General features: G+C 37.4%; 1 protein-coding gene across 3 annotated transcripts in view; it reads left to right on the top strand.

Annotated features, from left to right (window-relative positions):
- Positions 1-10979, top strand: part of PTGR2 (prostaglandin reductase 2) — a 28562-nt gene that overhangs the window by 13393 nt on the left and 4190 nt on the right. For all 3 annotated transcript variants that reach the window (XM_006730945.3, XM_031025553.2, XM_081830266.1), the window contains 5 exons: positions 3097-3288; positions 6505-6675; positions 7711-7920; positions 8828-8949; positions 10005-10092. In XM_006730945.3, coding sequence (XP_006731008.2) covers positions 3097-3288; positions 6505-6675; positions 7711-7920; positions 8828-8949; positions 10005-10092 — 783 coding nt within the window. The remainder of the gene's footprint in view (positions 1-3096; positions 3289-6504; positions 6676-7710; positions 7921-8827; positions 8950-10004; positions 10093-10979) is intronic.

Raw genomic sequence — 10979 nt, 5'->3', positions numbered from 1 at the left:
GGGGGGATGGGTTAGCCTGGTGATAGGTATTAAAGAGGGCACGTATTGAATGGAGCACTGGGTGTTATACGCAAACAGTGAATCGTGGAACACTACATCAAAAACTAATGATGTAATGTATGGTGATTAACATAATAAAATAAAATTAAAAAAATAAAATAGCCTAATGAAATGTTAGGTCAGTTGTTAACAAGATCTACCATAACACTGTACTCATAGAATAAATAAATACTTGCTGATGAAAAAAAAAAGATGCTACATAGTCTGGGACCTGTTTGCCTGCCCAGCCTTACCATACCCTACTTTACTTCTTCCTCTTGTACCCTGGCCACACTGGGCCTCTTATTGTGTGTAACACACCAGTGGCCCTTTTTGCTCAAGCCTTATATTAGCCCTGTTTTTCCTTTTCTGTATTTTTTAATGCTTTCATATCTTAGGGGTCTCCCTAATCCTGGAGAGACTGCCCCTACCAGCATATTTTTAGAGATAACAAACATCTTGCCTGGAACATACCAACCACCTCCTTCATCTAATTCTCACACACCAACCCAATATTTTCTGTGCCCCACATCACCAAAGGGCCAGGTGCCAGACAACTAGGGACCACTCCTATAAGCCAGAGCCCACGGAAAGTATTCAAACTGTCTAATCCTAAACTTACTCAAGTTTGCCTACCCTGTCTTGCCCGTTTCTTCCCCCTGAAACCACAGTAAAGACTCTGGGCCAGGGGCGCCTGGGTGGCTCAGTCGTTAAGCATCTGCCTTTGGCTCAGGTCATGATCCCGGGGTCCTGAGATTGAGCCCCGCATTGGGCTCTCTGCTCAGCGGGAAGCCTGCTTCTCCCTCTCCCCTCCCCCTGCTTGTGTTCCCCTCTCTCGCTGTCTCTCTCTGTCAAATAAATAAATAAAATCTTTAAAAAAAAAAAAAAAAGACTCTGGGCCATGCTCTCCTGTTGCTGCTTTTTCTTCCTGACTAACTCTGGTGCTTCCCTGTGTTACCACACAGGGCTCCTCCTCTTGGGAATTGTAAGTAATAAACTCTTCCTTCAAGGCAGTTGTCTCCGTGTCTGTTGTTTTACTATACCTGACTAAAAATCCCGAGTACGAATTAAAACAGGCCTTCATACATGCTGTCCTTCTGTCTTCCTCCCACGCCTCTCCCATTACGTGGCCAACTCCTGTTATTCCCTCAAAGCCTGCATTAAAAGGATTTGCTTTGGTAAATTACCTTGATTCCTCAGACTAGTCCTCTCTCTGTTAAATTTTCTCAAAACAGCACCTTGATCTATAGCATTTATCCCAGTTGTAATGAAGAATTATCTGTGTAGTTACTAGATGTCTGTCTTCCCTAATAAAGAGTAAACTTACGGAGACAGAGGTCTTATTTATCACTATATTTCCAGTCACTAGCATGGTGTTTATTAAGTATTGAAGGAGAAAAGAAAATAATTTTGATTGCTTTTACTAGACATTGTTCTTAAAAAAATAATATATCCAAATTCATAACTAATTTTATTTTATTTATTTTTTTTTTCAAATTTCCAAATCCATTTATTAGTTCTTACTCTTACTGTGCTGACAGCTGGCATCATTACTTCCTGCCCTTATTAAGCAAGATCATAATTAATTTTAATCACCATGTGTACACAGTATTTTACATGGTTGTATTTAATGTATATATACTACTTTGATATTTAAGTGACTTTATGTACATACTTTCATATGAAAAACCAGTCCAAATATCATTATTTTGGTGGTTATATAATATTCTATTGTGTTGACATCATTTGCTCACCCATGGAGAATTACTTGTTCCTGTTTTTTCTGTTAGCCTTGTTTAAGAGTCAGGTCCTAGTAGAGCATGTGACTACTCTTGATGTCACGGTTGTTAGTTCGAGCCCCACACTGGGTGTAGAGATTACTTTAAAAAATAAAAATAAATTACCTTAAAAAAGAAGAGAAAGAGGGTCAGGTCCTTGGTCTGGCAGTATTCAGTGGCTGTTACTCTTGCTTTCTAAGAATACTTGGGAGGGGCACACTAGCAGAAGTGTATTGTCATAGAAGCTTCTGCCACAATTCCCTGTTTGGTCCTTTTCCCTGGTGAAAACTATACCACATGGGGCCCCTTAATCAAGTAGCCTTCTATCTTTTCTATCTCCTGGACCACACTGTGGGCCTCTACATCTTGGCCTTCATGAGTGGGCAAGAGTGAGCCACAGAGAAGAAGAAAGCCTTGATTGCTTCCCAGAGATATCTTTAGCTCTAGTCCTGTGGAAAGGTGTGGTGCCATTGTGATATTTTGTCTTCATAGAATAAAGAGAACATCCACCTAAGGTTAGGGGGTATGATGTAATGCTTGGCCTGAAATTGTGATGAACAACTGTGTAAAAATAGTTTCATTTCTTCTTGGGTTATTTTCATTGAGGAAGCAGAATCGCTAGGCCAATAGAAATGAGTAGTATTATGGTTTATATGTTGCCAGTTTGTTTTCTATAAAAAATGTACAGTTTCGTAATAGCAACATGTAAGTGTAGGTAATTTGCCACAATCCATTGAAGCCATTGACACAGTATTTTGTATTATTTTTGCTAGTGTAATGTATTAGTACTTACATTTCTTTAATTGTTTAAAAATTTTAACAGCTTTATTGAAATATAATTCATCTGTCATACAGTTTATACATTTAAAGTGTACAATTAAGGGGGGCGCCTGGCTGGCTCAGTCAGAAGAGCATGCGACTCTTGATCCTGGGGTCATGAGTTCAAGCCCCATGATGGGTGTAGAGATGACTAAAAATAAGTAGATAAATAAATAAACTTAAAAAAAATAAAGTGTACAATTCAGTGGTTTTTAGTCTGTTCACAAAGTTGTGGACCTTTCTAATTGTACTTCTTTACTGATTAGAGAGGGTATACATCTTTTTTTCAGGATAAAAAATAACTGAAAGGAAGATAGAATTTAAGATAAATATGATTTGTTTGACTAAGACTTTATTTAACATTACTGACTATATACCTTTCTTTTAGTCACCAGGTAAATTAATAAACTGGCCAGTATTATCAGGCAGAATTATTCTAATCAACATTTTTCTTTTTTAGCGTTGCAGAATGAATGAAGACACTGGTACTGATTATATAAGAGCTTGGCAATTGTCTCAAGTGGTTGATGGTGGAGGTATTGGGATTGTAGAAGAAAGCAAACACATAAATTTTACCAAAGGCGATTTTGTGATTTCTTTATATTGGCCCTGGCAAACCAAGGTTATTCTGGATGGAAATAGCCTTGAAAAGGTGATGTATAATATACAATATTTGGATTCCCCCCTCCCCCATTAATTTTTACTTTGTGAATTTGGCATTCAGTTTGTTATCAGGGAAAAATAATAAAAGCATATATTTTCTTTTAGATAGCTTCCAAAATGTGGAAAACCTTTGTTTCTTTTGCACTGTGGGCCTAACTATATATGACAGCTCTTAAGATTATTAGTGGATGGGGCACCTGGGTGGCTCAGTTGGTTAAGCGACTGCCTTCAGCTCAGGTCATGATCCTGGAGTCCCTGGATCGAGTCCCGCATCGGGCTCCCTGCTCGGCGGGGAGTCTGCTTCTCCCTCTGACCCTCCCCCCTCTCATGTACTCGCTCGCTCTCATTCTCTCTCTCTCAAATAAATAAATAAAATCTTTAAAAAAAAAAAAGATTATTAGTGGATGGTGGTGTTTTCTGTGTTTATTTCTCAAATTTTGCATATATAAAATAAAACCTGAATTGTAAGCATCAAAAAATATTTTATGCCAACAACCAGAAGGCCCCTTAGAGTTGTGTGCTTTAAAGTTTCCTGAGAAATTGCCATTTGACTTAAGAAATGCATTTGGTTTGTTCTTGAAATTACTTTTTCTTTCAAAGTCCTGAGTTCAGTTTCTGCTACTACTTGAATCATGTGAAATTACCAATATTTGTCTGTTTTGACCTATAAAACCTGGCAGCTTCATGTAATTCAACCTAATATATTTCATCAGGGAAGTTACTTTATGCCTTTGACCCTTAGTTTCCTCATGTGCAAGATGAAAATAGTAGCTCTCTCACAAATAAGTGTGGAAATTAGATGCTATGAGAAATATGACTAAGACTTTCTTAAAAGTTTTATAAAATTTTAGTACTTTTTTTAAAGATTTTTTAATTTTTTTTTTTTTTTTAAGATTTTATTTATTTATTTGACAGAGAGACACAGCGAGAGAGGGAACACAAGCAGGGGGTGTGGGAGAGGGAGAAGCAGGCTCCCCGCAGAGCAGGGAGCCCGATGTGGGACTCGATCCCAGGACCCTGGGATCATGACCTGAGCTGAAGGCAGTTGCTTAACCAACTGAGCCACCCAGGCGCCCAGATTTTTTAATTTTTAAAATTAATTTGAGAGAGGGAGAGCACGAGTGGGAGCGGGGGAGGGGCACAGGGAGAGGGAGAGGGAGAAGCAAGCTCCCCACTGAGTAGGGAGCCCCACATGGGGCTCGATCCCAGGACCGTGGGACCATGACCCAAGCTGAAGGTAGACGCTTAACCAACTGAGCCACCCAGGTGCCCTTAGTACTTTTTATTATTACAAGTTCTTATCAGTTAAAGGTGACAAGATGCAAATGATATGTGGCAGACGTTATACAATAATTTTCAACTTAATGGTACTAGTAAAATATATTTAACTAGAAATTTCTTAGCCAGGAAGTGAAAAAGAAATATGCAGCAGGTTCTGGTTTTCCCTGTCATTGTGCTATGGTGGGAAATGGAGCAGTTGGGGAGAGCTTAAAAGGCTTTAGGCACAGGTATTAGAAATGAGGAAGAGGAATTCAAAAGGGATGGAGAAAGGATATTTGCTAACACAAACATATCTTTCAATGTTTTTATATTGGCTTTACTAATAAATAACTATTACCTACATGAAATATTTCTGTGTGGACCTTTCTAAATATTGTTGACTTTAATATCTCAATTACCTTTATGTACATACTAGATTTAACTGATAGCTGTTTAAGACTGCTGAATACAAACTGCCATTTTATTTATGACAGTTTAAGTACAAATCAAATTAAGATGGTGAATCTTAATTACTTTTGGTGGTTTATTAAGTTTTTACCAAAATATTCAATTTCTTAAAAAATTATTATAAAATTTTTATGGTAGCGAGTCTTTCCATACCATTTCTCTTGATCCAATTCCTCCTAACTTTACAGATAAGAAAACAGATACAGAGAGAGGGTATGTGCTATGGTGAGCGCTGTGAATTGTGTAAGGCTGATGAATCACAGACCTATACCCCTGAAACAAATAATACATTATATGTTAATAAGAAAAAAAGGAAAAAAGAAAACAGAGAGAATATAGAAGTATAATTAATTATTGATAGGGCCTGGTAAACATATAAACATCAATGCTAAATACTAAAAAGTTGAGAGAGCCCTCATTTTACTCTGTAATTAAACTAAAAGAAATGTATCACACTTTCCTTATATTTTTATGGTACACTTTAAGCATCAGTAGGGTTTGAGCTGATTTTTATATGGATAAATGTTTACTTTGGAATTGCTCAGAGATTTTAAAACCTTCCAACTCTGCCTAGTGTTTTCCCCTTAAATATTTCTTCTCTTTTTATGTACTTGGGGCATTGACAAGAAAGAATGGTTAGTGTGTTTCATGTGGGAATTCTTTTTTTTTTTTTTTAGATTTTATTTATTTGACACAAAGAGAGAGAGAGAGTGAGCTCACAAGCAGGGGCAGCAGCAGAGGGAGAGGGAGAAACAGGCATTCCGCTGAGCAGGGAGCCCAATGCAGGGCTCAGTCCCAGGATCCTGGGATCATGACCTGAGCCTAAGGCAGATGCTTAACCGACTGAGCCACCCAGGCACCCCTCATGTGGGAATTCTTTAAAGTTTTTGTTTTTTTTTTACTATAAAGAGAAGTAATATTCATTTCTTTTTTACTTTGTACAAGTAAATTATGGAATTTTAGCAAGATTGAAGAATGGCTCACTGTTCTAGAAACCATATTGGGTTGTTTATTAGTCTGCTTGGAATGCCATTACAAAATACCATAGACTGGTGGCTTAAACCACAGAAATTTATTTTCTCACAGTTCTGGAGGCTAAAACTCTGAGATCTAGGTGCTGGAAAATTTGGTTTGTAGTGAAGGCTCTCTTTCTGGCTTGCAGTTGGCTGCCTTTTTGCTGTGTCCTCACGGGGCATTCAGCCTTTTGTTTGTGCACATGCAGAGAAAGAGCTCTGGTGTCTCTTCCTCTTCTCATCAGGAAACAAGTCCTGCTGGATTAGGCCCCTTCCTTACGACTTTATTTAACCTTAATTATCTCCATAAAGACCCTTTCTCCAAATATAGTTACATTAAGGGATAGGTCATCAACATAAGAATTTGGGGGGGATACAACAGTCCATAACAGGTTGTTTCTACCTTGTTGACTTAAAACAGGAATTCCTAGTATTATTTTTTAAAGTTATATATTTTATTTTAGGTAGACCCACAACTTGTGGATGGGAACCTTTCATACTTTCTTGGAGCTATAGGTATGCCTGGTTTGACTTCCTTGATTGGGATACAGGAAAAAGGTCATATAACTGGTGGATCTAATCAGACAATGGTTGTTAGTGGAGCTGCTGGTGCTTGTGGATCCTTGGCCGGGCAGGTAAAATTTCTGAGAATTATTTGATTTTCTAAAAAAGTGGTCATAATCAAATTTCTGGATACATGTATATAATTTAAAATAGAAAATTGAACAAATTTATAATGTTGTTTTACACATTTCGGGTAGAAATGATGTTATTACGTGCTTAGACTCTCTTCATAACAACATGAAAAACATAGATTTCTGTATCTTGTTCTCTGTTAACCAAAAATAGATATGGTAAATGCTAGAGCATTGCTTTAATCAATATAAGGAAGAAGCTCATAGAGTACCTATCTGGAATTCATGACTTAAAAGGCAAACTCATATTTTTGAAAAGAATCTTCAACTAAGAGGGCACTTACTGGGTTCTAGAAATATAGTAAGGGTTATAATAGAATTTTATTTTATTTATTTATTTATTTTTTAAAGATTTTATTTATTTGACAGAGAGAGATACAGTGAGAGAGGGAACACAAGCAGGGGGAGTGGGAGAGGGAGAAGCAGGCTTCCCGCGGAGCAGGGAGCCCGATGTGGGGCTCGATCCCAGGACCCTGGGATCATGACCTGAGCTGAAGGCAGATGCTTAACAACTGAGCCACCCAGGCGCCCCTTATGATAGAATTTTAAAGTAAGTTGTTTTATGAATAACAGCCTTTATAGTGTGAAAACCATTGAAACAAAACATTTTTTTTCTTTTTTTTTTGAAACAAAACATTTTATCATAGTGGTGATTTTTAGTTCCTCAGAGGCCTGAAAAATATTGAACTGCAAGATAGTGATGTTTTGAGTCTGACTATTCCTTTTATGAAATCAGCTTTAAATTGTGTGATTTAAAAACTAAGTCTATGTTAGTCAGTCTTCATTTTTTTAGGAGTGACATTATATCTGGTCTCAATTCTTTTGGTTTCAAGTTAGTTTAAGCCAACAGCTCTGTAATCAAACCTAATTGTGATGAATACTCTCATATACTTGTAATATCTTGTATGCTTTCACATTTTTACACTTAAATGTGGCAACAGAAAATTGTTTAATTTTTAAAAATTTCCCCCCTAGATTGGCCATTTGATGGGCTGTTCCAGAGTGGTGGGAATTTGTGGAACACAGGAGAAGTGCCTCTTTCTGACCTCAGAACTAGGCTTTGATGCTGCAGTTAATTATAAAAAGGGGAATGTGGCAGAACAGCTCCGTGAATTATGCCCAGCTGGAGTGGATGTTTACTTTGACAATGTTGGTGGTGACATCAGTGATGCAGTGATAAGTCAGGTTGTGTGCCGATTTGTTTGTTATAAATTTGAATACTATGTTTTATTTGATGTGCTATCTTTTTACTTGATACTGAGAAAAAAAACTGTAAAATTCTAGGGTTTATTGTGAGAAATAACGTAATGATCAGTATTGTAATTAGATGATACCGAAAAGCTTGCTGACACCTACTTCCATTTGCTTACAGATTTGCACATGAGCATCAGTTTCAGTTCTTTGCTAGCAATATTATATTTTTTACCTGCAATTTATTTTTGTCAAAAATTACAGTTGTAGTGGTGCCTGGCTGGCTTGGTTGGTCAGGCATGGAACTCTTGATCTCAGGGTTGTGTGTTCTAGCCCCATGCTGGGTGTAGAGATTACTTAAAAATAAAATCTGTAAAAAAAAAAAATTACAGTCGTATTGTTCAAATGGTGAAGTTTTGACCCTAATTCCCTATCAACTAACTCACAGCCATGGCCTCTAACTTCGGGTAGGGAAAGGGTTTTCATAGATTACAGATATTTACATATTTTTATTGACAAGGTTATAAAATATGAATGTTAGCTATTAACACTGCATTGTCCTTTACTATATGTAAAATTATTCGCAGTTGAGGTTATTTAAATCCAAGAAAAGACTTTACGGCTACTACTGACGGTAGCAGCAATGGCAACACCAGTGTAATTCTTTTGCACATTGCCGAACTCTCACTTACCTCTATGTTCCTTTGGAGGGGACTTGTTTCCTAGTTAACTAAAACTCTCAAAAACATATAAGGTGTAAATCTGCAAAGCAAAATCAGTTAATTGGCACCAATTGATTAAAGATAATAATCAAGGAGGCTTTCATTGAAGCCGCCATAAAATCAGTAAACATAGGTAAGGCATATATTTTAGGGTATAATAATCAATTTTCTCTGAACAGATGAATCAGAACAGCCATATCATCCTGTGTGGTCAGATTTCTCAGTACAACAAAGATGTGCCTTATCCTCCTCCACTACCCCCTGCTGTAGAAGCAATCCAAAAAGAAAGAAACATCACAAGGTATGGTCTACCCTTTTCCCCTTATTACCAGGTTCATGAGTTTAAAGATCATGGATGTATATAAAATGTATGTTCTTCATATATAATTTTTCTTTATTTTTAAAAAAGATTTATGTATTTCAGAGAGCGAGAGAGCACACTTGTACTCACACAGAGGGGAGGGGCAGAGAGAGAAGGGGGAGAGAAGCAGACTCCCCGATGAGCTGAGCGTGGAGCACACTGCTGGGCTTGATCTTATGACCCTGAGATGATGACCTGAGCCTCAATCAGGAGTCAGACACTCAACCATCTGAGCCATCCAAGCGCCCCTATAACTTTCCCTTATTAAATAAAACTTGAAAATATACATTTTAAGCCAGTTCAATATTTAGGTTTTTGTCAACTAGTGCCCTGGCAGAAAACTTTCTAAAAATGCATCTGTTCTATCAGTCTTTTGCAAGTCTTTTTTTCCCCAAATGATAGAAACTCAACTCACATTGGCTTAAGTACAAAGGAAATTTATTGGCTCGTGTTTCTGAGAAGTCCGGTGTTAGTATTGACTTAGATTTGGCTGGATAAAAGGTTTGCGTAGTGGCATCGCTACTCAGTTTTTCTCTACCTCTGGGCTGTGCTTTCTTTTGGGTTGGCTCTGTTCCCTCGCAGGCTCTTTTGCAGCACAGCAAGAGGATGATTGTTATCTCTTGTCTTATACCAGGTTAGCAACCCAAGCAAAAAGAGAACAGCTCTCTCCTCTCGGTTTTGTTAAGTCCCAAAGCTGATACTGGCTCAGACTGGCCTGGCTTTGGTCACAGATGGGTGAGGAAAGGATACTACCCACAAAGTTAAATCACATTGCTAATTACCAAACAGAGTTCTGGATGCTGGCCAGACAAAACAATAGAAGTTCACTATACTTAAACCTGTAACTGCACCTAAAACTGTATCTGACCAGACTCTGTGTGATTAAGTCCTAATGTTTGAAAGATTAACAGATATTAGAGTTCTGGAATGATTTGGTTTTGGACTGTTCCACCCTCCATAGTCTCTGATCATTATCCTTTTCTTCCCCACTACAGAGAAAGATTTCTGGTGTTGAACTATAAGGACAAATTTGAGTCTGGCATTCTACAGCTGAGTCAGTGGTTTAAAGAAGGGAAGCTAAAGGTAGAACTTGCTTCTGTTGTTTATCAATATCATTTGTCTGCTACTTAATATACTTTTATGTTATTTGAATTTATGATGGCAAACATAACTTCATAATAAAAATTCCTACAAAATTGTACTAAATATTGTAAATTAAGTTTACTCCCAGGTGAGTATAACCTCCTAATTGAGAAACTCTTTCCTGTTAGTACCTTTATCTAAGATTTCATTAACCTTTACTTTTCTTAGACTATATTACAAGGTAAATAGGTGTTTTTTTCCAAATTTTAATATTCATTACTTTAACAGATATTTATGGAATGCTACTATGTGTTAGAAGCTGTGCTTCTCAAAAATCTTATAAGCACCTCCTTGTACCCCTAACCCTCTAGCACCATACATCTTTTGTTCCCTCCCTGATATTCTGATATATCTTGGTTGCTGGCTCAAGATCAAGTTATTAATCTGGGGTCTAGAGATCCTGACCTAGGATGTTCTTGAAACTTGCAAATGATAGGCAAAGTTATATGTGTATGTGCTTATGTTTATGTACTTTGTTTTTTGAAAAGAGATTGTATAGTTTGTGATATTACCAGTTGAAGATGAGACAGTGGGAAAAGAGGATTTTATTTTTTTATTTTTATATTTTTAAAAGATTTATCTACCTGTTCTACAGAGAGAGAGAGAGAGACCGTTGTGAGCGGTGGGGAGGGGCAAGGAGAGAGGGAGAGAATCTCAAGTAGACTCGCCACAGAGCCCAGAGCCCAGAGCCTAGAGCCTGATGCCAGACTCAGTCCCACGACCTGAGCTGAAATCAAGAGTCAGATGCTTGACTGACTGTCACCCAGGCGCCCCAAGAGGATTTTATTTTATTTTATTTTTTCTTAAAGTTTTTTTTTTTTTTTTTA

This window comes from Leptonychotes weddellii, chromosome 9 (assembly GCF_054177405.1).
Source record: "Leptonychotes weddellii isolate Sample4059 chromosome 9, ASM5417740v2, whole genome shotgun sequence".
In the NCBI taxonomy this organism is placed as follows: domain Eukaryota; kingdom Metazoa; phylum Chordata; class Mammalia; order Carnivora; family Phocidae; genus Leptonychotes; species Leptonychotes weddellii.
Note: the sequence above shows the minus strand (reverse complement) of the source record. Positions and strands in the feature narration are given on the sequence as shown.